Source organism: Westerdykella ornata (genome assembly GCF_010094085.1).
Source record: "Westerdykella ornata strain CBS 379.55 unplaced genomic scaffold EI97scaffold_47, whole genome shotgun sequence".
NCBI classification, from domain to species: Eukaryota; Fungi; Ascomycota; class Dothideomycetes; order Pleosporales; family Sporormiaceae; genus Westerdykella; species Westerdykella ornata.
In genome coordinates, this window is record NW_022986897.1 from 87,562 (window position 1) to 114,475 (window position 26,914).

The window sequence follows — 26,914 nt, forward strand, 5'->3', positions numbered from 1 at the left end:
TTGGTTTGTGATATCCACTTTGGCAATGACTCGGTGTTGGACTGTATTATGGGATATGGACATTAATCATCGTTATTTGTGGGACGAGATGCAACTCGTATACTCCGTACATGTTGGATATAACATGTTTACTGTATATCGATAGCGAAGACAGTTATATCTACAGCAATTGAGTGCTATAGAACGATGGGACTTTATTAGGCCTAGCTCAGCCAGCCAGCCAGCCACATCCGTACCGATCGCAAACACGCCGCAGCCACCTTTCCACTGCCCAGGTGTACGGAGTACCCAAGTGACACAATGCCATTGTCTCTCAACCTCATCCCATCCCTCAAATCCTACCGAACCTCCGTCCTCCTCCAACAACAACAACAACAACAACAACAACAACAACAACAACAACAACAAGTTTCAGACTTCGGAAACTCTGCAAAACTCCACCAACAACCCATCCATCCTCTCCGTCAACAACCCAATCGCCATATCGGCTAAATACTGCATTATTATTACGCTGCTTCGCGCAATGTCCCATCGAACAAGGGTAAGCGAACATGCGTCGCAGGTCGCGGAGATTTGCTTGATGCGGAAGGAGGGGGGAAGGGGAGGGGTCAAATGGAGGGTGATTTGGAATTGATTGTGAAGTTGGGTGCTTGCGGACTTGTTGGGCTCCTCGTTTTCTCCCTGGGAGGATGGATGTGGCGAAAGGGAAATAGGCAGAAGATAGGGCGTCCTTTACAGCTGTGCGACTCTCGTTGCGGACGTAGGTACGCGATAGAGGTTTGGAGTTTCTCCTCTTTGTTGAGGGGGGCAATTCCAGACCCATGCAGTCCTCCGCAAGTCCGAGACCCTCCTTTGCCACATTGCAAACTGCACCTCTTCTCACCACAGTTCCATCCAGAACACCTTGTCGTGAAATCTTGAAACCTCTGAAAGTCTATTTGTTCTCGTTTCTTTACTGTACAAGTTACAACAGGAACCGTGCCTCAGTACGGCACCTTAGAAGCTTGACTCTTCCACCAGTCACATCTATTCCCCCTACCACCTTCCCACTTCCTCGCGTCCGCAATCTTGTGCTGGTTGGTCACACCGGGATCCGTATATGTGTAGTACTTCAGATTCTCCGTGGGGTCGTGGAATTGCGGCACCCCACCCGTGAAGTTCAGACTAAGGAGTGTCGGGCTGCGGTCGTTCCATTGAGGCCAGTTGATCTTGCCAAACAGGCCAACCGGTACGGTTGCGTTGTTTTTGGAGCCTTTGGCGTCCGAGATGGAGATAATGGGATTGTTGGTGGTGATGAAGCTACCCCAGATCTTCTGGAAAGTACGGATGAAATCCCGCCCAGGCGCCTTCTGGCCCTTGGACCAGAGTGCGTTGAGGTCGAAGCCGTGGTAAGAAGGTGGAGCGCTCCATTGGTACTTCCAAGCCTGTGGGAAGGCCGAGGCGAGCCAGTAGCTCGGGCAATCAAAGGCGTACTCGGCGAAGACGTTGAATACGCGCTGTTGTTGACCGGTGGCATGAACGGATTGATTTACGGCGGTGGGGCCGGATACACCTGTAGTGTCGAAGAGTGGGGCCGAGGGATCGGTATCTTTGTCGTCACCTGCATACGAGTATTGCTTCTCCAGTGCAGCCTTGTCTGCGTCGGAGAAGTTGGGAAAGGTGATGTCGATGTAGTCACGGAAGGCTTGCAGAGTCTTGGCGGTTGGTGGACTCAGGGGAACACCCTCGTGGGCCAGGTTCGAAGAGAGAAGGCGTTTGCCTTTCACAGCTTTCGCAAAGAGCTGCTCGGTTGGTCGCTTCTGGACGAAAGTCCCATCAGTCACCGGAAGAAAAGCGAAAGTACCAAAGGGACCTGCTTCCGACACTTTGGCACTGGCGTTTTGCAGGACCACGGTATCGGCGGCGCGAAGACATTGCAGTGTATCGTCTGCATCTTGACATCCTGCAGCCTCCGCAAAGTCATCATAGGCTTTGGTCGGCACCTCGTCATCGTAGTTGTACTGATAAGGGACCCATGGACTTGCAGTGATGATCTGTGAAGTGTCAGCAGATGCGTGAATGAGGGAGGTGCTTGGCTACATTGCTGAACAAGGTCTTGTCTTGCTTGCCCCCGTATGCCATGGCTTGATACATGACTGCAGCACCGCCGGCTGATTCGCCTGCGATGGTGACGCGAGTTGGGTCCCCGCCGAATTTCTGGATATACTGCTGGACCCATTGCAATGCGAAATTCATATCAAGGAGTCCTGCATTGAGCGCGCCGTCTTGTTTGATATCCTCTCCGGATAAGAAACCAAACGCGCCCAGGCGATATTGGATGACGACGGAGACAAACGCATTCCCATTAGTGGACATGAATTCGGTCGGATCAAGACCCTTCGAAGAGAATAGCCCATAGCCTCCTCCATCTGATGCACATATATCAGCACGTGTAACCTTGGAGTGAAGCAAAGCATCTTACGAATCCAAAAGAAGACTGGGAGGTTTTTGGCGCCCGCAGGGGCAAAGACCTATGCAATTATCAATCCATTGTACCAGTAAGGACACTTTGCAGACTCACGTTCAGAAACAGACAGTCTTCATTGCCAGGTCCAGAGACGAAGCCGTACTGGGGAGGGGTCTTGGACGATGCGCCAGTCTGAGGGCAAGCTGACGGATATTCAGTAGCGGGAATGGTAGCGGATCTGTTCGTTGCTGGCGCTTGCGGTGCAGCCCATCTAAGATTTCCAAGTGGGGGTGCCGCATATCGAATTCTATGTCGTGTGTCAACGGGCGCATTCAATGCTCGTAGGCTTGCAACGAAGCGTACCCCTTGAAGCTGTTGACTTTAGAGGATGCATCATAGGATCCCTCGTAGACAGCGTAGCCTAGGTCGACGGAAGGCGCTCCTCTTGGGGTCGGAGCAATCGGCTCGGCGACTGCGCTTTGCAGCGCTGTGAGCTGCGCGAATGCGCCCACCAGGAAAGTCGCGACACGCCCCATAGTTCTCAACGTCCAGACCGTCGGTGTGAGTTGAAGGGACTGGGAAAGTGTGCAGATCCCAGAAGCCAGGACAGGCTGCGCAGAGAAATGAAGAGGCCCACGGCCACGGGTTGCTCCTGCAGGCTTATTTAGATTGCAATCGGAAGGCACCTGGGCACTCTCAGACGCACCATTCTTGAAGCGCACGTGGGCGGCAAGCTTTCAGGAACGACGGATCGTCACGCATCATTATTGATGGCGTTTTCTAAGCGTTTTCTAACCATTTTGGTCTCGCAGCCTCGAGTAGTCGAGGAGAGGTGCAGAAACAGCCGGTCTGTGAGTCGAGTCGTTGGCGTCCGATTGGATGTCTCGAACCGAGCCGGCGGGGGTGAAGGTGAGCGCTCCAGTATGGTCAAGCTGGTGTGAAGTATGTACGGAGTAGCATTGTCGACAGGAAAACGTCCTGGCGATAGGCATGTCGACTATTGTCTTTCTCTAAATCACACCTGAAACACTTGTTTTCTTCGCCAGCACTTCGAGAAGCCGATGTGGAATGCGGAGCCCAGTGTCCAGGACCCTGGGACTTCCCCTGCACGTTCTCTCGTATTTGGAGAATTGCCGCAGCGTGAATATTATCTCACGAATACGCGGCCAATCGCGGTTCTGAGGCTCATCGCATTTGTAACGGAGTGCGATACTGCTTGATACGTGAGTAGAAAACAACTCGAGGAATGTACACGCCCTACTACATGCCAACTAGTGGTTCTCGGGGAGCGAGCTCGAGTACAACGAGTGTGGAGAGGATATGACTAAGCCACTAGCGCCCGCTCACTGTTTCCATCTGGAGCAGTAGGCTAACCTTAATTCAACCACCGCGCGTTCGCCCTAGTAGCTTGATAGCAGCTACAGTGCCCATGGTTCTGCAGCAGCACCATTCTCATCCGTGTGCTTTCCACTCCGTGGCATTGTGTATGCCTATCTATAGAGATCCGCCAACGTCATGTTTCCAACTCCGCAACCGTTAAGACTCCCGCCCAAGAGTTGGAGATGGATGCTAGTCGTGGTACGCATAGGGCTGGTCTACTGGGCGATTATCAACATAGACCCAACGCACCGAAAGGGGAAAAAGAAGAATCACAACTTTGAATGACTTCCGATCGCCATCACAATCTTGAGGATGCCCATTAGAGCAGTAATCCCATTGTCGTATGGAATGTTGTAGGAGGTTTATTGTTGATACAGACGAGTTGCGTCTTGAAAATCTCCTTGTCTTCCCCAATAGGCGATGAAAATTGCCCGGTTACGACCAGATTGAGAACAGGATGTTTCTCTGGGCTCACAATAACGTCGCAGGTGTGCCCGTAGCCAGTGATGATGGCAGGTCCGTCAGCTGTGAAGTCCAGTTAGCCGCTACTCCAAGAATACAAAAAGCATTAGCATACCGATGATCTCTTGCTTAAGCCTAGATTTTAGCTTCAGCGTCTCCAAAAGACGTCTCTACGCAGGATACAGCATTGCGTGGAAGAAATTCAGCCTCCCAGAAAGTCGACGTCAGTTCCGTTGAGCTGAGAAGCAAAGAAGTGAGGAGGTCAGCTTCTACAGGCCCGCCGTTCTGTTAGTAGTACTGTTGTCTGACTGCTTATATTTGAAGTAGTCAATGGGACACTTAGAGGTTACAGAGTTTTTCCAGTTCAATAATTGCTTCAGATCTAGGGATGCCGCAATTACTGTCGGCGTGAAGAAGGCACCAGGAAGTAAGTAACTCGCATCCTTCACTGACTGCCGCTTACGGTAGGCACAATTACGAATCAGCTTGCGAATCTCACCTTAACTACACGCTATCATCTTGCAAGCATAGCCTGTAGCTTTCACGGAGGGTTGCCTGATGCCAGATAATATCCATTTTCTCGAGACTAATGGACTCCCGTCCACTACAAGATGTCACTATGAGTCCGAGACCGCCATGTATGCTCCCATGTCAAAGTCTCTACCAATCCACCCGTAGCCAGAACATTGACCATTTGCCGATGCACACACCCAGGCTAGACCTGCCTCAATTCCGGTGCATTATGGTTATACTCCCCAGTTCGAACGCGACGCGACTTTGCGTGCCGTCGGCTAAGAAGCGCTCAAGATCGAGCCACTGGAAGAGAGAATTAGTTTGGTTTGATGAAAGTTTCGTTCAAACATACCCGTGGGATCTCACTCCATCTTGGAGAGTTCTTCGAGCAGTCCAGTCAACGCAGAAAGACCCATGCCTCGGACGACTTCCGAACGGTATTCTTCCATAGCGCTATATTCGTGCAGAATCTTGCCGGTAGGGAACGATCCCGATGAAGTGTAGACAACCAGAACAGCCCGAGCACTTGGTTGCCTGTTGCGGTCTGGAGTAGTCTCCTGCACGAAAACGTCGAAAGTGTGGCCGGAAGGCACGCAACGGCCGTAGATCGCACGACCGCGAGCTTTTCAGTTCCGTAAGCTAGAATATCCCGACAAATCTCTCAGGAACACTAACAGATGATCTGGTCTTTGAGCCTAACTTGCAGTTCAAGCTCCTTTAGGAATGCTTTCTTCCTGCCGATCAGATTCCCGTGCGGCATATTGAGTCTTGTGGTTTCTTGAGGGTTTGGTTGGTGGGAGCTTCGTCGATGGAAGAGGTAGAGGGAGGGGAGAGATCGGAGGGTAACGACCCGGGCCCTTAAAAGCGAAGATTTTCCACTTTCACCTTCGCAATTGGGCTTTCCACCTTCACTTTGGCACTCAAAGTCTCCTCCTTCACCATCATGAAGGTAATATCGGTGAACATGAGAAAAAAGCGGATTTCATGCACAACGGCGCAGACGTTCGCAAATCGGAAACATGCCCGTAGTATCATCGCGTGGTTTCTCAATGTAGGACGGACCTTCATCCTATCTTCCGATCATGCAAATATTTTGGTTCGTAATGCAGGGTGTGCAATGCCATAGCGCAAACAATTTGTGTGGGTTGATGTCAGCATTGATTGCTCTTCCGCGATATGAAGTTTTCAAACACACATTTGAAGCACTGTCTGTGGACAACTGTACGTGATTATCTAGTCACTTCCGCTACTCCGTCTTTACCGAGGAAACAGCTCACATGATGATTCTTTCCGAGAACCAGCTAGAGATTCCCACAACACTAAAGCTAGGCACAGCGAAGTAAGTGGGATCTCACTGGGCGCATTTCCCTAGCTACGACTGTCTCGTTTATCGTAAGTACAACCACAGTATCAATGGAAGCTGGTTCCCATGACTCACGAACGTACCGAATGCAGACTGTAGTCCATAGCGCCTTTGCATCGAAGCAAATCTTACGAGTTGCTACGCAGTTCCTAACTGGCGGCAGCTCCGCCTAAATTCCGGAAGGGTTTGGATCATTAATCGGGAGCCGACAAAGGCACCGGTCTTTCGCGAAGTTTATGGGAGGCCACTCCGGAGATACAATAACCGCCGAAGCTTTAGGATCGAGACCTGCACCAGCCGTTAAAAGAGCGCCTCCGTACTCGGACTGGATGAACTCACAGTCTCCGCCCATATAAAGGTCCCGAAGAATACTTAACAATGCCATTAGAGATTTATGCTGTGAATCCGTGGATACACAAAGGATGAGATGATGTGAGGAGAATGAGCCCGGCGCCGTCTAGGCGACAAGGTGCGTGTGATAGTTACGCGTTGGAGCTTGGGCTTGTGGTACGTATGGTTCAGGTACGTAGTGAACGCCGAAAGTATGAGCATTGGGATATTCTACACCGTAGAGATAGCGGGCAAAAGCTATAATCCTCTTAGCGGTCTTTCTTCGCCATGATACTATGATCAAGGGGGGTCGTACAAATGATTTCCTGCCTTAGCCCCGTATTGGCGGCAGCATCTTTGGCTTCGCTTAGGAAATCCAGGTTTGCGACTGGAGGCTGGGTCGGTTGGCCCATTGGCTCTGACGGAGCTCCTTGTTGATTCGCGTTCAACTGAGGGGGACGGCTAGAATTGATCATGATACCGGGGTGGCAGTATGCTTGTGCCCAATGGAATGAAGGATGGTGTCTCGGACGGAGGCGTTGGATTTGTTGCTAATGTGTACACACCTTCGTCAACCGGTTGTTGATCTGGCATCCCATGTGGCAGCAACAGTGGAGTGGCTGCCAATTATCGCACGGCTAAAACAAACCTCCCTGCCTACCAGGAACCGACGACATACCTTCCAAGGGTTTCCTTCTCCTTGAGGAATACGGATACAAATGTGGTAGGTTTCACTCGATCAACTCAGCAACCGCGTTGCAGAACACTTTTCATCTGCACTTCGGAGAACGAACTTTAGAGGACATTGTTACCATACCATCATGTCATGCGTGAGGTCTTACCCAGAGCCACTAATAATGTCATGCGAGCGGCGAGATGCATGCCGGTGTGCTACGACATCGAGCAATACTCAAGACTTTGCATTTGGCTGCTGCTAAGCAGTGAATGGCATTGGCGTTGATCTCATATGATGCCGGCGACATTACAGACACTTAATGCAATACAAACTCCTCTCTAAAAATGCGGGGACTCCACCGATACTACAATATGCGCTTCAGACCCGCAACATGTGCCTTCCATACTGTAAATGATAGGATATGTTGTTCTGACACGTTGCGGCGTGTCCCAGAGGATCCTGCTACCAGGCTATTCGATTCTGGACGATATATATGAAGGAGGTCGGCAACGAAGGGTTCCAATGGTCTGTTAGTGTTCCCTTCGCTTCATCGGAGAATGAGTCTGGTATTCAAGTCGCATCTTGCGCATCGGCAACGCAGATCGGCGAAGATGATAACGTGGATGAAGCGGTAGAAGACCAAAGTGATCCGACATTCAAATCTTCCATGACAACTATTCAATGGGCCCGAAAGGGAGGCGTGAGGTGCCCCGGATGATGGAAGGGTCCATATTCAAGGTAGGAGTTCGTCTTTGGATATTATGGGCTCATGGTGATTGTTCAAAAGGCGCCCCTTTTAGTCAGGTTTTGTGACTTGATTTCTTCACGAGGACGGCGATGACGTTTCAGGTTCTGGAGCATGTTTTCCTCCTTATTGTGGTAAACATTCCTATCAGTGAGCAATCCTTCGCACGAGTCGGCCCGGACTTCGACCTAGAACGAGACTTTGACGAAGCGGACGCCTTACAGAATTGGATAGGTATGAAGTGCACCAACGGGAGTCAGCCTTATACATAGCCAACGGTAAGCGCTTCATCGGAACCATGCCTGTGCCTCATCTGACTGTAGCGCGCGGTTGCTACAGGCGAAGTTGGCCTTCTTGTCCAAGGGGCGAGATTAGCATATCTGCTCGCAATCCTGAATACCATGCCGTTGAATCTGAAGAGACAGTGGAATACTCCGGACGTTGGCAGCAATCCGATTCCTGGCACGCTTCCGCGCAGTGACAACGAGAGACCGAAGGAGTGAAGTGACCGAGCAAGGGTTCCAAGCGCCTCGGCGAGAGCGGCACGCCTTACCATTTCAAGTATTAGGGCGTTTCTAATTTTGGCACCCGGGGCAGTGCACGCCTTGACTGCCATCAACACCAAATGGTTGCCATGGTTCACCAACAGGGCAACTTCGCCTTCTTTCTTCTCTCGGTAGGTCGAGGCATATCGCGGTAGTCGCAAATCCCGTTGGAAGGCTGTCCTATCCCCTGCGAACGAGGCAGCTGGGATTCTTCGTCTACTGTGGAGTCGGCAGGCCCCTTGGTCTTTCTGGGTCAAAGGTTAAGGAATTCGCTTTGAAGAATTGCAGGGCGAGTACTGTCAGATATGCATCTCCTGCGGATATGGCACGGCCACAGGGGCAAACCGCAACTGCCTCACTCACTACTTACTGTGTTAGGACCAACTCCTTAGGGACCCTCATCAATCCTTCATGCCAGCACAGGGACACTGTAAGTACCAGGCGCAGTCTTGTCATAATCTCCGCCGGGCGCTTGCTTTCCCTCTTTGTCGCCCACTTTGGTTGGTGGCTCTTTGTTCTGCCTTACACAGTATTAGCCCATGCTCGAGAACCACACACATATCTCCCTTATACTTCCCAAGTTGACACCAGGTTCGCCTTCTGCAAACCTGCCACCTTTGCCCCACGCTGCGCCGCTCAGCTGGTCAGTTTAATAACCTCACGCACACCCTTCCCAACCCACATCTCGAACACCACATCTCGAACACCACATCCTTGGATATCGGCAGTATCCCATCCCCGGGTCCATCTTAGACCACACGAGCTGCCCAACCTCGTTTGGATATCGACTTGCTCGCACGAGGAGCAAACGGGAGGATCCGTTTCCAGCCAGCTTGGATTCTCATCCAGCCTTGCCGCTATAAATTGTTATACTTGCCTGAATCGCTCCTCGAACTACGGAAGCGTGCCCAGCTTCGGTGAACGCCACCTCAGCAAGACTAGCAGCTAGAATGCCACTAGGGACCCAGTTGCTGACCCCACCGACGCTGCACGACTATGAGCAGAAGAAGTCCTTCTCTCCAACAATCACTCTAGTTTCTTCAAGCTTCTTGTTTTGGGAATTAGAAAGAAGTTTAGCACAAGAAGAGAAGGACGCCATGGCGCCATCCGACTCTGGGGCCAAGAAGACCAAGAATGATGATCTCTGGTTCTCCATATCTAGGAGCGCCAGGCAGGAGCAGGAGCGAATACGAGATCCTGACCAGCAGACAGCCTACCAAGCAACATCCACCCGGCACCGTACCCATCGATCACTATCCCCTGTAAGGCTTTCCACGGTCCCAGCAATATGTACTACCGAACCTGCCAACAAACCTCTACCGCCGTCCTATGCTGCTAAGAAGAAGCGCACGCCCATGTCCCTTCGCTCTCTAATCCAACGTAGGCCAGCGGAGCAACAAGCGGACCCATCATCTTCTCACCTTAACCTGGAACCTTCTCAGCGTCAACGTGCTTCCTCCGCCGGTTCACACCTATCACCAAATCAATATCAGGATCCTCCCTATTACCAGTCCTCTCGAAGCATGCCTAGTTCGCCTCTAGGCTCGCGCTACCCGGAACAGACGCCCTCCATGGCCCGCACCAGTTCAGCAGCAGGGAACTATTCGGACCCCTATCAGAGACAATCATATCTAGCACAACAAGAACCGTCTTCACATCTTACCCAGTACGCCGAAACTACTACTCCCACAACAACTACACACCAGTCCCAACGACCTCACACATGGCTCTCCCCCACCGACTCCAACGAACCATTCCATGACGCATCGGAAGTGCACCTCTTTGTAGAAGCTACTTGCGGTCTCCCGGACGGAAGCATGGATTTCTCTTCATTCTCACCGGCCAGCCCTCCCTATCTCCAAGGTTCACTGTTTTCTCGAGGGAGACAGGCAGATCGGATACCTCTCCCCACCCAGGACTCCTCGACGACGCGCTCAGGATCCACTGGCTGGCAGCGAATGGGTTACGATTACGTGCCTGCACGTCCACACACTTCGTCACTATCTCCAAGCCCTGCAGTACGCACCTCACCTCGCCGCGGTTCTGTAAACCCGATTAACCTTGAACTGGAGAGGCTGGGCATGAGCGAGGATGACGAGGCGGAGGATGATGAGTTGCCGAATTATGCGCAGAGCCAGGCGGAGATGAGCGCGAGAAGGAGAAGTGAGGCTGCGGCTAGGGCGAGGGAGTTGGAGGCTAGGTGGAATAATTCGAGGCGTTGAGGGGTTGCGTAATGGATTGATGTGCAGGATTAGGGAGAATAAGACAACTCTTGTGATGATTGCGGATTGCTTTGACTGCATTGCTTCACCTAGTTTCACGCATTGTTTTCAGTTCGAATGTTTTGATACCCTTGCCGCGTTGTTGAAGAAGCTAGGTTTGGAGTTTTAGACAGGACGATATTGGACTTGTGGGAATCATTCTGTTGGATTTGTATAACTAGAATATCACGAATTGTGGAATCTACAATATGCCGTATATCTGTTTTTCTCAAGATCTGTCATTGATCTCTTCCTTGCCTCAGCCAAACCGTAAACACCTTCGCATTCGGTTTCCACGTTTGTATTCCTTCGCTTTTCGGACCGACAATGTCAAGAACCAACCCTTCCACCCATCCTCCTCGCCCATGATGCACGCTATCCGACGAGGCGCACTTGGGCGTGCGCGAGCGAGTGGGGGCGGCAGTCAGCCTTGGGCATGCACGGTTGGGGAGGAACGCTAGGGGTAGATTAGCGTGGGTATTACGATGTAAGCGTTTCTCGTTGCCGAGCGCGGGAGCGATGAAATAATGGAGTCTGGTACTGTGTTGATGTGAGTGTGCAGGGGTGGGAAGGGGGATGCTGAAGGATGACATACGTGGATCCACGCTGAGGATGAGGCTCACTTGAGTCCTGTGGTTGCTTGCCGTAATATGCAAGTCATTGAAGTAGGTGACAGCCACCGCAACTGATCGGTTGGAAGCTTCAAAATATCCTCCGTCGTATAGGGAACACCCACCATGTAAACACGGTTGCGATTTTTTATTGATACATCTTATATTATAGATGGTAGAAACGGTTCAAGGCACGTTGCTTGCTTCAAAAGGGTTGGTACTGTTCGAATCAGCGACAATAGACAAATCCCCTAATACTGACCTTTTCTTTGAACACACGGCTGTCCAAACCAACCACAATCATTGCATCGGCACGATCCGTTAACTTAGCTACACGCGCGCTTACGGATCGTTCGCTAAACATTTCCTCTTCTGCTACTGTGCCGTGTATACAGAGCGCGCGCCTGCACCTTGGTACAACTTCCAGGATCAATATCGCTTCATTTCTCCTTCGAGTCCTTCCCACCCTTCCGTCCCCGCTATACACGGAAAATAAAACTTCTAGATCCTTGGGAGCGGAGCTAATAAGCCAAGCCCTCCAATACATAATCATACATCAAGAGCCATTGCGAAGAATGCCTTACCCAAGTTTTTGGGAACTATAATAATTCCTTCGACAAGTGCAGTAGTTGGGCGCCGGCAGTTCAGCTTCGTCTGTCACAATGCACATGCAGGATTCAATTTCGCTCCGTTTCCTGAAATCATTTAATAATGCAAAGATATAACAAATTGCATCATTAGGCGTTCCAATAACCAGAACAAGGCGTACGAGTGGCACTCTGCATGTAGAAAAGTAAGCCGGGCCGGGACGCTGCAGAAATCATCGACCGTAATCGCAACGACCGTGAGGTTGTACGACGGCAACTAAAAATAATTCGAACGCTCCAAAGCGGCAGCAACACCGTGGTAGAGTTAATGGTATGGCGATCTACATATGAGACTGTCTTTGACGATAGTCGGTGAAGAAAACTATGTTGGGGATGAAAGAGAATGCGCAGGGCGGAGACAAAATGCTCTGCAGAAGAAAGGAGGCGGGGCCGAAAATCTTTGCAAGGAGACAAGGGATGATACAGTAACAACCACATGCAAATCGATTATTCTACCATGTATGCTATATGCAACGCTGAAATGCAATGTCGGGGGACCAAGAATTTTCAACGAAGGAAATTGTGGTGCTTACTGCCGCCTACCGTTACGCCAGGGCTGAAACCTTCAGACGCTTGCTGCTACGCTCAACGGAGCCTGCTTCCCTACTTGACCGGGCCTGCCCTTCTTCATCACTATCTGTCCGCCGCTTCAACGGCGTCTCCAAGCGTATGATTCTGGGATCGATGGGGATGGGAGGTGGCGAGGTGGGCAGAGGGTTGCTGTAGGATCTTATCATGATTTCGCTTTTGACAATGGATGGTTTACCGGACACGCGGATGTCCTTTGGGATGTGGACTGCATAGTTCATACGCGTTGGGGCTTTAAGAAGATAACGTTGCAGTTCTGCGGTATCTGTTCGCTGGAGCTTTGCTGTTAGGATGGAGACGACGGCCCCTGGGTATCGTCCGCCTGCGGCATACCATTGGATCAGCTTCTTTTTCAGGGCATGGACGTCAGAGAGCGCATTTGGGTCGTCGCTCATGACCAAATAGTGACTCGGAAGGACCCGCAATTTGACGCGCACAATAGGCGGAGGAATCGCAGTTGGTCCACGCAATGCTACGATCTCCCAGGTCCGCTTTTGAAACCACTGGGCTATATAAGACATGGGAACGGTAGACCACTCCTTACCTCCAGCCGCATAGGCAGTCTTGTCGTCGGACCAAACTTTCCGCATGAGAAAGGAAACAGTGCTAGAAACTTGATCAAAGGGATTAATGATCCCCCCGAACATGAAGTTCTCCCAAGCGTAGCCGAACTCGGGTTGGTCAAGATGATCGAGCCGAATACATGGCTCGCTGAGATTGTTGCGACGCATTACACCTACCGCGTGACAGATTTCGTGGACTAGCGCCACTCCCAGACAGAAGTCGTGGCGCAGAACCTCGCAGGGGTCGCTGGACTCATAATGGTTGTGGAGGAAGTCGTAATATTGCTTCCGCAGTTCGATCAAAACAGACCTTGGCGACCTGAAGTGCTGTGTGCAGGTAGCTTTGTGGACAGGTCGGGCCTCGCGAAACGTCGTGCGAGCGTAGAACTTGACATCCGAGTTTGTGAGGAACTGGAACTGTACCGAGTGAGAGAGGCATTGGAGTGCTCGTCGTACCCTGCCAATGAGTTTTCGTCTCTCCGCTTTTGTTGTGTACGCTAGGGGGTCTGATAAGTAGGTCTTCCTGCTATGCAGGTCGACTAATGGAAGTCCCATCAGAGGGGCCACAAACCATTCTAATACGGAGTCGTACTTGAGGAATGTAGAGGCCAGCCGGAGTGCTTGCTGGAGATTTCGATAGATTCGGGGGCTGGCATTGGCAAAGTTCGATGCGCGGAAGATGGGATGAATGGCGGTGTCAATATCTGGTTTAGGGATCGAAGGGTCGTTCAGGAGATGAAATCGGTCGTTCCTGTTTGCGGTAGAGACTAAGAGTATCGGTCCCTTCAGTGTTGTCCCCGAGTGAGATGCCATCGTGAGTGGGGAAATGCGAAGAAAACGAGGGAATTGAGAATATGCGGACCAAGTGGTCGAGTATAAAATTTGGGGAGGGTCTCAGAAGACAATACCATTGTGCCAAATAGCTCTCAGCAAACAAAGAACAGAAATAGATAGCGGAACTCCCCATTATCGCATTGTAAGACTATGTCCTCTTCCTCTTGCCGCAGTGTCCAATAAAAGACAGTCAAACAAAGGAAAGGGTTGAACGACTAGCTGCCATGTTTCTGGCGTGCCGAACGTCTCATAACATAATGTCTGAACAATGTAGAGACATTACAGTGTCATGGCTGCAAGGCGAGAATAGTTTGCCAGCGCAGAATTCTCCCAATAGGGGTAGCATGGTGCTGCAATTCACGCTATCCGTGAACGGTTAGCATCTCGCGTCGTCGCGTGGCAGGCGCGTCTGTGTGTACGCGCAGGATTCTTGGCATCAACACCACACTTCACTTTCGTTTGCTCAAGTCGTTGGCCAGTTCCCGCTTGTCTAATGTCAAGATAGCTAACACCCAGTTTCGATTACAGACAAGCGTCAGACGCCCTCGAACTACATCCCCCTCGGAGTGTTGTTCTGTAAATAGGATCGATACAAGACCTGTCCGACAATACACTACACAGAGAGAGATACAACATCTGAGACAAAATCCACAGACACTGGCTGCGGCATGCAGCAACACTGCCGCCACAATGGATTGGACCTTATTGCACCAGAAAGGACGCCTAGCATGTCCCAAGCAACCGCTTCCCGAAAGACGTTACTGGATCGGCGTGTTAAGGCATACGCATTCTCCCGAACAGGAATTACGGGAGAGCGACTTTCTCTGGATACTAGGTCATTCTGTAAGTCTGCGCTCCAGGATCCCTGACCTGTCAGCCCGCTGATTTAACAGAAAATTACCATCGCCCAAACTGCTGCGCAATACTCCCTGAAAAACCCTGGTGTGGACTTTGAGCTTAAGGCGCGTGAGGTGTTGACGCCTTCTACCAAAATGAAAGAGCTAAATGAATTCAATGACAACTTAGTCATTCTTCAAGCCGTCGAAAGGTCCACACGGGTACCGTTGCAGCCCATCATCAATCGTCAGCTGCCGTCACAGGCAGTTCAAGATAGTTCGGCGACTTCAACAGCAGCCAAGCAACCGTCTCTCACCTTGTTGAACACGCCACAGAAGAGATCAGGGTCCATTGTGCGGATGACAGCTGCAATGGCTACACCAACCTATAAGACTGCGCCATTCTCGCCTCTTCGAACCTCTGCCGTACATCCGTCCTCCACGAACGACCATCCGAGCTTACCACACACCTCGATGCTGTCACCGTCGGTGAACTCTCTCGCTGCCTCCATTGCTTCTACCTCTCCGGTAACTGCGCCGTTCAGCGGATATGATGTAATGCCTCCCATGACGTCCCCGCTGGGAAGCGCACCCCGCCCCGATATCATGAATGAGCACAGACTCTCTCCTCTCCCAATGCCGTCTCATCCCACGGCCGAACCTGAAGAAGACCCGCTGGTTTCAGCTCCAACCATGGACCCTGATTCCCAACCGGCTGATTCTCAACCGGCCTTCGATCCGTCGGATGTGTTTGCTGAAGATTCTGAATCACAAATGCGTACGGGCATCGAAGAAAGACCGGCATTTGACTGCATTCGGACACTTATCGAAGAACAGAATCCAGAGCTACTTGAGACAGGCGTAACTCATGCCAGGAAAGTGCTGGACGCTCTTAAAGACACATTCTCAAAGCATGGAAATAATGAAGAAGCGAGAACCTGGATGAACGCCATTGATAAACTCAGATCGCAGGCTGAGCGAAAGAAAACGGTAGTCGGCGTGGTAGGAAACACCGGAGCTGGAAAGAGCAGCGTCATCAATGCTATGCTTGATGAAGAGCGCCTGGTCCCGACAAATTGCATGCGTGCATGCACCGCTGTTGTAACAGAGCTTTCATGGAATAACAGCAACGATCCCACCGAGAAATATCGTGCGGAAATCGAATTTATCAACCATGCTGATTGGGAAAAGGAACTCAGTGTTCTGCTCAAAGAGTTCCTCAACGAAGAAGGCAAAGTCCTCAGAGAAATTAGCGATCAGAACTCTGAGGCGGGAGTCGCCTGGGCGAAGTTTCATGCAGTATACCCGAGAATAACACAGAATATGCTGGCAGACTACACAGTGGAGAAGCTCATGGCCGATCGATCGGTGCAGAAAGTTTTAGGTACCACCAAAAGAATCAGAGAATCCGACCCGAAGCCGTTTTATAGCGAACTGCAGCGTTATGTTGACAGTAAAGAGAAGGCCACAGGAAAAGGCAGTAGAGAAAAGAACTTACAGGCAGGCATGGAGTACTGGCCTTTGATCAAGGTCGTGAAAATCTACACCAAGTCGCCGGCTCTGTCTACAGGAGCCGTGATTGTCGACCTTCCCGGTGTCCACGATTCCAATGCCGCTCGAAGTGCAGTGGCTCAGGGCTATATGAAGCAATGCACTGGCCTCTGGATTGTTGCACCCATCAATCGCGCAGTGGATGATAAAGCTGCTAAAACCCTGCTCGGAGACTCTTTCAAACGACAACTCAAGTACGACGGCGGTTTCTCGAGTGTGACTTTTATCTGCTCCAAAACTGACGACATATCGGTGACGGAGGCCGAGGAGAGCTTAGGGCTAGAAGACCAGATTTCAGGATTGCGCGATGAAGAGCGTAAGCACAACCTAGGAGTGGAGACTCTGGAAAGAAAGATAAAGGATCTTAAGGAATCCAAGGCTGTCTACGGCGAGGCCTATGAAAGCGCTGTCGACGCGATGGAAGCGTGGGACAAGCTGAGGGACCAGCTGATCAAGGGCGAAACTGTTTTTGCCCCGGTCGAGAATAGGAGTAAGAGGAAGAGGAAGTCACCGTCTCTCGAATCTCGGAAGCGTCCACGCAGCGGTTACGACTCCGACGACGGCTTCATTGTTCCCGACGATTGGTCCAAGACAAACTCCGATACAGATTCCGATTCTGACTCGGAAAGCTCAGAGCCTCCACGTAGACCACTGACCTCGCAGGAAATTGAAGACAAACTCGAGGAATTGAGGGACACGAAGAACAATGCACGCCGTCAGCGCAATCAACTTCAACAGCAGATAAAGGACACTGTCAAAGAACTCGAAGAAGTCGAAAAGAAGCTTGCTAATGTCCAGGCGGAAATCAATGCCATCTGCATAGCCGGGCGGAATCAATACTCCAAAAGCGCAATTCAACAGGACTTTGCCGCAGGTATCAAGGAGATCGACATGGAGAATGCCGCGGAAGAAGATGAAGAGAACTTTGACCCTGATGTCGACATACGTGACTATGATGAAGTTGCAAAGTCGTTGCCTGTATTCTGCGTCAGCAGCCGAGCATATCAGAAGCTGTGTGGTCGTTTTAAGAAAGATGGCTCTGTTCCTGGTTTCAAGACGCTCGAGGAGACTGAGATACCACAACTGCAGGCTCACTGCAAAAAGTTGACCGAAGCTGGAAGGATACAGAGCTGTAGAGCATTTCTGCTCAGCCTGATCCAGCTCCTGAATACTTTTTCGATATGGGCGACTGATGAAGGATCGGGCCTCAAGCTTAGTGATGAGGAGAAGAAGGCGCAGGTAAAGTATTTGAATTGGCGTCTAACGGAACTTGAAAAGGTGAGTGCTTCCAGTTGTTCATTCGTTCCCAGGTTAGGAGCATTGCTGATACCCGAACATAGGGCCTGGAGAAAGCTGTCGAGGCTTGCATCAAAATGGTCAAAAAGGACATTGAACATCAGATATTCGACAAATCTCCCGAAGTCATTGAGGAGGCCATCAATGCAGCCCCCAATACCGCAGCCGGTTGGGGCGCCCATAGAAACGACGGAGGTCTGTTCTATCCGACTTACAAGGCAACAGTACGACGCGACGGAGTCTATTCAGGCGCCGCTGGACCTCGAGACTTCAATGCTGAGCTCGTCGAACCTATCACGAAGAAACTTGCGACTGGTTGGGAAAGGACGTTCCAGACCCGCCTACCGAAGGCGTTTGAGCTGTATATCAGGGACTCAAACACGATATTGCGCCGTTTCCATGATACAGTGGAGGAACGAGCGAGAGAAAATGGAGTGGGTTTGGCAAACCTTGCTATGTTGAAGACGCAAATCTACACCTACGAACAGCTGTTCAACGAGCTTTACAACGTCCTATTCACCTCGATGACGGAGCTACAAAGGGATGCCAACAGGGACTTTACTCCCGTGATTGTTTCCGCAATGCGCGCAGCATACGATATCTGCACTGCCGAATCAGGTACGTCTCCAACAGCACTTCTCAAATTCCAATAAGACCTAACGTCAATTTGACCAGGTACGGGATGCTTTAGGCGCATGAAAGCACACATGGCCAATCACATCGAGCAAGCCCGGCACCACATGTTCAGGGAAGCCGTAGAATCCGTACGAAATCACCTGAACCTTATGTGCAAGAGCCTGCAAAAGGTTATGGAGGACAAGGCTGATAGCATTTTCGTTGCCATGCGTCACGACTACTTAAACGTGCTTGGTGGCGTGAAGATCGATCAGGCGCAGGTAATGTCGAAAGAGGAGCGGGCGTTGAGGGGCGAAATCAAGCAGATCTTGATGGGGTTGGATGAGAGGTTTAGGGCTGTTCTTGATGGCACTTTCGTCGACACGGAAGAATCTGCCGGGGAGGCTCAAACAGGACCAAGTGATGGTGCTGATACTGACCCTAGTAGCGGTATCCGGGAACAGATGGACGTCGATGAACAGCCGCCAAGTGCCGCCAACGGGCAACCATTCTCAGCAGAGCAAGCGGCTCCGAGCACTCCGGTGCAGGAACAGAGTCCAATGCAGCAACAGACTCCAATACCAGAGCAAATTCAGCAGCTTCATGGCACCAGTGGCATTAGTCATGACGACAACCAGGAAGAGTCTCAGCTGGAACTATAAGCAGGATCGACCACGGCTCCGTGGAAGCTTACAACACGAACACTTGGGAAGGATGACGCAGTTGCTGCTTTTTCAACTGGTATCTGCGCTCAACAGGTTCTTATTCAGCGACCATTTTCCCTTTGAATATCTTCTTCTCTTGTTTCATGTATTATACTACTTTGGGGTGGTTCTTTGCACACAGCATTCATTATCATTGCATGTGTTAGCAGGACTGGGAGGAGATATTTCTGTATTTTCGAAGGTCACACTTTGGATAGCGGTTAGTGGTTTCCGAGTTCCTAGAGCCAGTTAGGACCACCAACAGTGGGAAATGGAATAACTCTGAAGGAAAGAAAGACTTCATTTGGTTGACCTCGCGATATTATGCTCGTGAGCCATGACAATCGCCTTGTTGTCCAAATCCAAAAACCATTGCGAATTCCGCGCTCAGATCCGATCCCAAACGCCATCGATGCCGAAATGCTGGATTCATAATACAACAAGGGTAATTCCTAATCATCCCACTCCTCGTCCAGGTTATCTATCAACCGATTCTCGTCATCACTATTCCTCCCCCTCCTCCCGCCATCCTGGCCCAACGAAACGCGGCTATAACCTCTCCGCGACGGCAAAAACCGCGCACACGAAGACGTCAAAATGATGAATAGGTCCTGCGCGGACTTTAGCAACGTCCACAGCTAAGAAGAAAAGAAATGAACAATCAAGGAAGTTTAGGCGGTCTCACCCTTCCAAATCCCGCAATTCCTGACCACATGCTATAATTCGGCAACTGTCTCCATCCGCGCTGATGCATGACCGTGCGCTGATACACGCATCCACCTACGAGATAGACGAGCACGGCGATGCCGACGATGACTCCGAAGACGCCGCCAGGAGACAGTGCTTGGGTTTCGGCTTCTACGCCTCCGCAGGCGTAGGGGGAGCGACCTTCGAAGAAGTAGACGCAGTCGTCTACGGCGGCGACGAAGGAGACGAAGGTTTTGGCCAAAGGGTCCTTTTCGCAGAGGAGGGATATTATGGTCGTTTTGCGGTGGGCGGAGTCGAGGGGCTTCTTTTTTGGCTTGTCATCGTCTTCGTCGTCGTCGTCCTTCCTCTCTGCTTTGTACCCGTCATTCGTTTCTTCTTCTTCGTACTCGTCGTCTTGGACTATTTCCCGCTGGGTCAGGGAGACGGGTTCGGGAAGCCCCCGGCGCGATTTCGAGGATGAAGGGCATAAGGAGCCGTGGGTGTAGTTGAGGACAAGTTTGCGACCGCGGAAGATGGGCTCGTAGGCTTCGAGTCTGAAGATAGCCCTTGTCAATCTCTACAAACATAGCCACTCAGCATGGCGAACTCACCCAATCGCATATATCTTATCATCTTTCTCATAATACGCGCTCACGTTCTTCCATAAACTCTTATCCAGATCCTCGACATGCTCCAGTTCCTCTACAACAGGCCCACAGAAGTTCAATGTGAAGTTGGCACCATAATCATGGCCCCGCGCATGCCAGCTCCCCTCCTCTGCATCCTTCTTCTTCTTGCCTTCTTCCGGCGGCGACCGATGCATAGGATTCAGATCGAAGAAGCGATCAGTCGTGGGTGAGCGAACCGTACAAGGCTTCCATGGTTTCGACGTATCCGCTGCGGCAGAGGGGACGGAGAGAAAAGACGAAAGCGCGACCAGGACGGCAAACCGCATGACGTTGTAAACCGATGTGCAAAACGAGCGGACGAAATTAAACTAGCAATGAAGGAAGAAGGGTTTGAAGACTTTGATCAGAAGGCCAGCTTGTCGACAATGAGCGCCGGAGTCCGTCGCGAACCGCACATCTCGTTGATAGGATGCATGGGGGCTCGTCGCGTCAGATGCGACAGAAGGGGAATGGTGCCGCTTGGCGATGTGGCTGAATCTTGGAAGAGAACGGGCCCACTGCGGAATGGAGAGCTCCGGTGATGGCGAAGTGGTACGACGTCTCAATTCAAAGATCCTCATAAGGGAGACCTTCTCGACCTTTTCGTGCACCATTCTTTTCACTTCTTCATCACCAATTGTCGGATTGAAGCAGGCTGCACGGTGCAGGTAGATTACTCCTTGGAAGGTGTGTCAACAGGCCGCCCCTTTTCGACGCCTAGAGAAACAGCTCCGTGAAGAGGGTTCGAGGGCATGGCTGCCAAACGCCAGGTATCACGGGCAGCTTCTGTGCCCCAACAGAAGCCTGCCTACGAATTCTTTGGCCCGTATGTCTACCATTTGTGTTCCTACTACCCCGTGTGCGACTAACCTTCCTACAGACCGGGTGCAGCCCTGATCTCCTTTGGGCTTCCTCTCTTCTGTTATGTTTTGACCTTCTTCTGTAACGATATTTCCGGCTGTCCTGCACCTTCTCTTCTGCATCCCTCAACGTTAACTTTGGAGCAATTGAAGCGGGAAGTTGGGTGGCCGGGATTTTCTGGTCTCCTCAACACCAACGCTGTTGTTGGCACTACTGCGTATTATCTGCTGAATTTGGCGCTTTATGCGTTCCTTCCTGCGGATACGCCTGAGGGGACCGAGCTCAGGACCGGTGGAAGACTGAAGTATCGCTTTAACGGTAAGGCAAATATCTGATGCAACAATCATAATCGAATACCATGCTAATGAATTCCAGCTTTCAGCTCCGCTCTTTTCACGTTCGCGATTCTGGCAGCTGGCACGCTTGTTGAGGGAGCTGAGTGGCCGGTGTGGACCTTCATCACCGACAATTATGTTCCCTTGCTTACTACCAACATTCTCATTGCTTATGCGCTGGCTACTTACTGCTATCTGGCTTCCTTCTCCGTAAAACACCCCAAAGATCCCAATAACCGCGAGCTGGCTATCCCGGGTACCACTGGAAATGTTCTCTACGATTGGTTTATTGGCCGCGAGCTGAATCCCCGGGTCAAGCTCCCTATCTTCGGTGAGGTGGATATCAAAGCCTGGAACGAGCTCCGCCCTGGTCTTCTTGGGTGGGTCATTCTCGACCTGGCGTTCGTCATGCAACAGCATCGCAATTTTGGCAGGGTCACCGACTCAATCCTGCTTATTACCATTGCTCAGACGGTCTATGTCCTGGACGCTTTCTATATGGAGCCAGCGATCCTGACTACGATCGATATCATCAACGACGGGTTCGGTGTTATGCTTGCGTTCGGCGACCTCGTCTGGGTCCCCTTCACATACAGTATCCAGGCCAAGTATCTAGCCAACTATCCCGTCGAGCTTGGATACTGGGGCATTGCGGCGGTTCTCGCAGTTCAGGGCATCGGGTACTACATTTTCCGTTCCGTCAACAACGAGAAGAATAGGTTCCGCACCAACCCCAACGACCCCAGGATCAAGCACCTGAAGTACATCGAAACAGCTGCTGGATCCAAGCTCCTCATCACCGGATGGTGGGGACGCGCCCGCCACATCAATTACCTTGGCGACTGGCTTATGAGCTGGTCATACGTTCTGCCTACTGCCATGGCGGGATATGTTATTCAAACTACGGCTACGCATCCCATTACTGCCACCCAGAAGGATGCGGTCTTTTTCCGCAACTCATACGGCAAATATGTCGTCCCGGGCGAGGCCAAGGGTTGGGGCATGGTCTTCACCTACTTTTTTATGCTGTACTTTGCCGTCCTGCTGGTGCACCGTGAGAGGAGGGATGAGGAGAAGTGCAAGAAGAAGTACGGCAAGGATTGGGAGAGGTACTGCGAGTTAGTGCCGTACAGGATTATTCCCTACGTCTACTAGAATCTAGAGGACGGGGAAGGAAGGGAAGATGCAATGCTACTAGGCAAAGTTAAGTCTGGTTGAAGACATGCATCTCATGAGATAGGTACGCAGAGGGCTATGCTATCGCATTTGCGGTCGAAGACGTGCTCTCAGGGATTAATGGCGCTTTCTGGGTTGCATTCACGGATGATATGCTACTGCTTTGGTCAGTTGAAGACATACATCCAATTTGGTTCATTTGTTGCTTTTGGTTTAGGGGATGGCATGCTACCACCAGCGAGTGGTTGAAGACATACATCCAGGGTTCTCACTTATATATTGCATGGGGGATGGCATGCTATCACCGGCCGGTGATTGAAGACATACATCCGATATAATAGCTAATTATGTACGAATGGAAAGTTGTACGGACTACGGGTTTTGGCATCATGGTCAGCAAGTGAATGACGCGAGTGGCGAACACATTGCAGCCTTCCACCACCAGTGTGCCAATAGCAGATCTACCCTCAACTGTTATTTTAAGAGAATGGCCTTCACGCGACCCTACAAGAACTGTACATGCAGGCGTGGCGTCGGCTATCCGGTAATACACCACTAGTCGTACTTGTAGGTTATGGATCTGTCTGGTAACTACGGAGTACTGGCAAAAGCGACTCCTAACTGCTATCTCTGCCACACCCCCTGATTCCGAAAATTCCCGATGCGTTGAGGGAAAAATGGCTTGCCATGCAAGTTGGCGGAATGAAGGCTGCAAAAGAAATCAGTTGATTGCTATCCTCCAGCACGCCATTTACAGAGCCCAGAGTATTCTTTTCCTTGTGGGATCGAGCAAAGTGTAAGCACTGATCTTGCAAAATCGCGATATCCGTTGCTGCTACGGCAACGCGCGTGCGGCGCCGAGACTCTCAGTCAATAGGGGTCGGAGAGCATCTGAGATCGCGACCAAATAATCTGCCTGCTCTCTTCCTCTCGGCTTGATGGAACGTGCAAAGTTGCATGTGGCAAGCACAAAAGAAAGGCTAGATCCTGCCGCTCCTGGCCGATTTGTAGTAGACGCTTGTCGTGTGCCATCTGAGGTCGTTCGTCAGTCCCCCGAGGCAATACTCCGTAGACTCCGGCGATCCGCCTTATGTAATTAGCGCCTTGGCCCAAGCGCGCAGAAAGATTTTCAAGGCAGAGTTGCTTCACGTCTTATAAACTCCAACTCCCTCATCCACCGACAACTTCTCCATCATCTCCACTCCTTCATTGTCCGGGATTTCGTTTTCGGGTAATTGAGAAAAGATGGCCTCACAACAGGATAAGAGCGTCTTCGGGATGCCGGTACGTTAACCTCTCTTTCTTTGGCGTCCCCCTGGACCGAACCCGGACGACCCAGAGTCCATCTCCCATCAGGCGCGCAACCATCTCAGTCAAACGGACGAACGCTCCCGTGTCGGTGCGAGGATGCAGCGGGTCGCAGAGAGATGGATTGCGCTGTCCTGATGCAACGATCAATTGGCGTTTGGGGGACAGGTCTTTTTGAGGCATTTCTGGCAACATAGGCTAACAACCTGGAACAGGGCTTCGTGGTCGACTTCTTGAGTACGTCATCCATATCGTCGCAATTCGCCTCGGTCGCAATTGCCATTGAGTCGCGGATTGAGATCGATACATTGGACTAGTTTCTCTATTTGAGATAGCACTAACACTTGTCAACAGTGGGTGGTGTTTCCGCCGCCGTCTCGAAGACCGCCGCCGCCCCCATCGAGCGTGTCAAGCTCCTCATCCAGAACCAGGTATGATTCTCCACGATCCGTAGATGCGCGACGTCGCGCTGACCACGATGCTTTACAGGATGAAATGCTTAAGACCGGCCGTCTCGACCGCAAGTACAATGGTATCATTGACTGCTTCAGCCGTACCTCCAAGGCCGAGGGTGTCCTTTCCCTCTGGAGAGGTAACACTGCCAACGTCATCCGTTACTTCCCTACCCAGGCCCTGAACTTCGCTTTCCGTGACACCTACAAGTCGATGTTCGCCTTCAAGAAGGACCGTGATGGTTATGCCAAGTGGATGGCTGGCAACCTGGCCTCCGGTGGTGTAAGTGCTATCAAGGAGACTCTGGATCGCACATGGCTGATAATTATTCCTAGGCTGCCGGTGCCACTTCCCTCCTCTTCGTCTACTCCCTCGACTACGCCCGTACCCGTCTTGCCAACGATGCGAAGAACGCCAAGAAGGGTGGTGAGCGTCAGTTCAACGGTCTCGTCGATGTCTACAAGAAGACTCTCGCCTCCGACGGTATTGCCGGTCTCTACCGTGGTTTCATGCCCTCCGTTCTTGGTATAGTCGTCTACCGTGGTCTGTACTTCGGCATGTACGACTCCATCAAGCCCGTTGTTCTCGTTGGTCCTCTTGAGGGTAACTTCCTGGCCTCTTTCGCTCTCGGCTGGACTGTCACCACTGGTGCCGGTATCGCCTCCTACCCTCTTGACACCATCCGTCGTCGCATGATGATGACGTCTGGTGAGGTAAGTTGATACACAGTCGATTTCCCTGTGTACTATGAGATACTAATCCACAATAGGCCGTCAAGTACAAATCCTCCATGGATGCCGCCCGCCAGATCATCGCCGCTGAGGGTGTCAAGTCTCTCTTCAAGGGTGCTGGTGCCAACATCCTTCGTGGTGTTGCTGGTGCCGGTGTGCTCTCCATCTACGACCAGGTCCAGCTCATCCTCTTCGGCAAGAAGTTCAAGGGTGGATCTGGTTAAGCGCCTCCCTCCTACCTCCGATACCCCTTTCTCGAACCATGTGGTGGAGCGTGATAGTTGCGTAGCGTGCAGTTGATGAGGGGCGCGGTGATAGCGGATTACTCCATGGAGCAATACCAAGCCCGCTTGGGCAGAAGATTGCTCTAGGTAACGAAAAGCACGACGGAGGTGGTAACCCACCCTGTACTTTACCTTGCCTGGCAGCCTCTTTTTCCCGTGTACTACAAATCGTCATCCCGGCTTGCATTTGTTTTTCCATGTTTTTTAACTGTACACCGGTGTTTGCGTTTGGTGAATGCGGGGAAAATAGTCAATAGATGTTTGTCGATTTTCTTAATACTTGTGTTGCTATCTAGTGCACTGTCTCTGCTTCAAAACTGAGAGTTCCACAGCATCGCCACGTCATACCTTTCGGCTTTGAGACGTCATATGTCTACTTGTTCCTAACAGCCTTCCACGCCGCCTCCTCACCCTTCTTCAACGCCTCCCCAGCCCTCGTCAACAAATTCCACGCAGTTTCTCCCACACCACTTCCGGTCGACTCATCACTGCCAGTACCTTCATGTTGGGCCTGCTGCTGCCATCCCGGTGTTCCTCTTCCTCCTCCAATGTGGTCCGGCGCTTGCATGTATCCGGGTGGATGCTCCAGGCTAGGTCTTTGATGTGGTTCGGTTGAACCAGTTTGCGAGGGGATAGCGCCGCCAGAATGCGCGTGTTGGTACGGAGACCCAGCCGGTCCGAGGGGAATTGTTGTTGGTCCAGGAGCGTTGTTTTGTCGGGCAGTAGTCGAGATCGTGGTCGAGCGGCCCGCGAGCTGCGAGTCTGTAGGCGGAGGGATGCCGAGTTGTGGTGGTGGGCCGTGGGTCAGAGTCGTGATGTGTGTTGCTGTGTAGCCTCCGTCTCCATGACCACCTCCTGCTGTCGCTGTTGGTGTTGGGCCTGGGATTGCGCCTGGTTGAGGTGGTGAGGGTGTTCCGGTCGTTTGTGCTTGTGCGGCTTCAGGGGAGGATGTTGGAGGGATGGGGCGGGCGCCTGGTTGGGGCGGCGGTGGTGCTGTGTCGTTCGATGGGTTATATGTTGAGGCTGTGGTTGTGGCGGGCTGGGAGAACGGGGTGGTGCGTGTGGGAGGGGGGTTGGCGGTTTGGGGGGTCGATTCGGAGGGCGGTTTTGCTGCTGCTGTGGAGGTGGAGGTGGTGTCTGAGGTGGGTTTTATGGGGTCGTCTTTGTGGAGGCGGATGGGTGGCATTATGGTGTAAAGGTAACGTTAGCTCTTGGGGTAGAGGCTAGTGATCGAAGTGTTTCGTGTTTGGAGGAGAAATCTTCAAAGATATGATTGCGTTGAAGATGGGTTTGGGCTCTGTTGTTGCCTGGCTCTAACTGCGTCGGTAGTTCCATTCACGGATGGACTGGATGCCGTTTTGGGCGATGATGTCACCGATGCAGGGTATTTAGGGTTCAACTCGACAACCCGCACATCGCACCTCCCTACGCAGGGACTAGTGATT

The 26,914-nt window shown here is 51.6% G+C and overlaps 9 protein-coding genes across 9 annotated transcripts; 4 read left to right on the forward strand and 5 right to left on the reverse strand.

Annotated features, from left to right (window-relative positions):
* Nucleotides 1-983: 983 nt before the first annotated feature.
* Nucleotides 984-2,982, reverse strand: EI97DRAFT_386949 (alpha/beta-hydrolase; the record flags this gene model as incomplete). The annotated part of the gene is made up of 5 exons (XM_033796091.1): nt 984-2,033; nt 2,080-2,408; nt 2,462-2,510; nt 2,561-2,753; nt 2,810-2,982. 5 exons carry the CDS (start codon nt 2,980-2,982, stop codon nt 984-986), a joined length of 1,794 nt encoding a protein of 597 aa, XP_033649464.1.
* Nucleotides 2,983-4,145: 1,163 nt separating this feature from the next.
* On the reverse strand, nt 4,146-5,561 carry EI97DRAFT_462418 (uncharacterized protein; the record flags this gene model as incomplete). Its single annotated transcript, XM_033801263.1, has 4 exons — nt 4,146-4,351; nt 4,404-4,423; nt 5,168-5,423; nt 5,477-5,561. 4 exons carry the CDS (start codon nt 5,559-5,561, stop codon nt 4,146-4,148), a joined length of 567 nt encoding a protein of 188 aa, XP_033649465.1.
* A 3,996-nt stretch (nt 5,562-9,557) lies between these two features.
* Nucleotides 9,558-10,682, forward strand: EI97DRAFT_462419 (uncharacterized protein; the record flags this gene model as incomplete). The annotated part of the gene is made up of 1 exon (XM_033801264.1): nt 9,558-10,682. The coding sequence occupies one exon, from the start codon at nt 9,558-9,560 to the stop codon at nt 10,680-10,682; it is 1,125 nt and encodes a 374-aa protein (XP_033649466.1).
* Nucleotides 10,683-12,986: 2,304 nt separating this feature from the next.
* EI97DRAFT_348652 (uncharacterized protein) lies at nt 12,987-13,901 on the reverse strand (the record flags this gene model as incomplete). Its single annotated transcript, XM_033794814.1, has 1 exon — nt 12,987-13,901. A coding segment is annotated over one exon (915 nt), but the record flags the coding sequence as incomplete, so codon positions are not given.
* A 510-nt stretch (nt 13,902-14,411) lies between these two features.
* EI97DRAFT_240440 (uncharacterized protein) lies at nt 14,412-19,319 on the forward strand. Its single transcript, XM_033794051.1, has 4 exons — nt 14,412-14,807; nt 14,858-17,629; nt 17,692-18,265; nt 18,323-19,319. The coding sequence occupies exons 1-4, from the start codon at nt 14,655-14,657 to the stop codon at nt 18,922-18,924; spliced, it is 4,101 nt and encodes a 1,366-aa protein (XP_033649468.1). The 5' UTR covers nt 14,412-14,654; the 3' UTR covers nt 18,925-19,319.
* On the reverse strand, nt 19,250-20,727 carry EI97DRAFT_407306 (mannose 6-phosphate receptor domain-containing protein). Its single transcript, XM_033796621.1, has 3 exons — nt 20,265-20,727; nt 19,652-20,207; nt 19,250-19,577 (listed from the first exon to the last, which is right to left on the reverse strand). The coding sequence occupies exons 1-3, from the start codon at nt 20,606-20,608 to the stop codon at nt 19,419-19,421; spliced, it is 1,059 nt and encodes a 352-aa protein (XP_033649469.1). The 5' UTR covers nt 20,609-20,727; the 3' UTR covers nt 19,250-19,418.
* Nucleotides 20,728-20,923: 196 nt separating this feature from the next.
* On the forward strand, nt 20,924-23,069 carry EI97DRAFT_427381 (ERG4/ERG24 ergosterol biosynthesis protein). Its single transcript, XM_033797222.1, has 3 exons — nt 20,924-21,147; nt 21,202-21,500; nt 21,558-23,069. Exons 1-3 carry the CDS (start codon nt 21,074-21,076, stop codon nt 22,670-22,672), a joined length of 1,488 nt encoding a protein of 495 aa, XP_033649470.1. The 5' UTR covers nt 20,924-21,073; the 3' UTR covers nt 22,673-23,069.
* A 1,285-nt stretch (nt 23,070-24,354) lies between these two features.
* EI97DRAFT_386904 (putative mitochondrial ADP,ATP carrier protein) lies at nt 24,355-25,409 on the forward strand (the record flags this gene model as incomplete). Its single annotated transcript, XM_033796088.1, has 4 exons — nt 24,355-24,432; nt 24,491-24,736; nt 24,790-25,167; nt 25,224-25,409. Coding segments are annotated over 4 exons (888 nt in total), but the record flags the coding sequence as incomplete, so codon positions are not given.
* A 309-nt stretch (nt 25,410-25,718) lies between these two features.
* EI97DRAFT_437415 (uncharacterized protein) lies at nt 25,719-26,779 on the reverse strand. Its single transcript, XM_033799336.1, has one exon. The coding sequence runs from the start codon at nt 26,653-26,655 to the stop codon at nt 25,843-25,845; it is 813 nt and encodes a 270-aa protein (XP_033649472.1). The 5' UTR covers nt 26,656-26,779; the 3' UTR covers nt 25,719-25,842.
* Nucleotides 26,780-26,914: the final 135 nt, after the last annotated feature.

Coding starts and splice junctions, on each gene's coding strand:
- EI97DRAFT_407306 (XM_033796621.1), bottom strand. CDS start 20,608: ATGCGGTTTGCCGTCCTGGTCGCGCTTTCGTCTTTTCTCTCCGTCCCC. Junction 20,208..20,264: donor GATAAGATATATGCGATTGG/GTGAGTTCGCCA, acceptor GGCTATCTTCAG/ACTCGAAGCCTACGAGCCCA. Junction 19,578..19,651: donor GAATTGCGGGATTTGGAAGG/GTGAGACCGCCT, acceptor AAGTCCGCGCAG/GACCTATTCATCATTTTGAC.
- EI97DRAFT_427381 (XM_033797222.1), top strand. CDS start 21,074: ATGGCTGCCAAACGCCAGGTATCACGGGCAGCTTCTGTGCCCCAACAG. Junction 21,148..21,201: donor GCCTACGAATTCTTTGGCCC/GTATGTCTACCA, acceptor ACCTTCCTACAG/ACCGGGTGCAGCCCTGATCT. Junction 21,501..21,557: donor ACTGAAGTATCGCTTTAACG/GTAAGGCAAATA, acceptor AATGAATTCCAG/CTTTCAGCTCCGCTCTTTTC.
- EI97DRAFT_437415 (XM_033799336.1), bottom strand. CDS start 26,655: ATGCCACCCATCCGCCTCCACAAAGACGACCCCATAAAACCCACCTCA.
- EI97DRAFT_240440 (XM_033794051.1), top strand. CDS start 14,655: ATGGATTGGACCTTATTGCACCAGAAAGGACGCCTAGCATGTCCCAAG. Junction 14,808..14,857: donor TCTGGATACTAGGTCATTCT/GTAAGTCTGCGC, acceptor CTGATTTAACAG/AAAATTACCATCGCCCAAAC. Junction 17,630..17,691: donor GTCTAACGGAACTTGAAAAG/GTGAGTGCTTCC, acceptor ACCCGAACATAG/GGCCTGGAGAAAGCTGTCGA.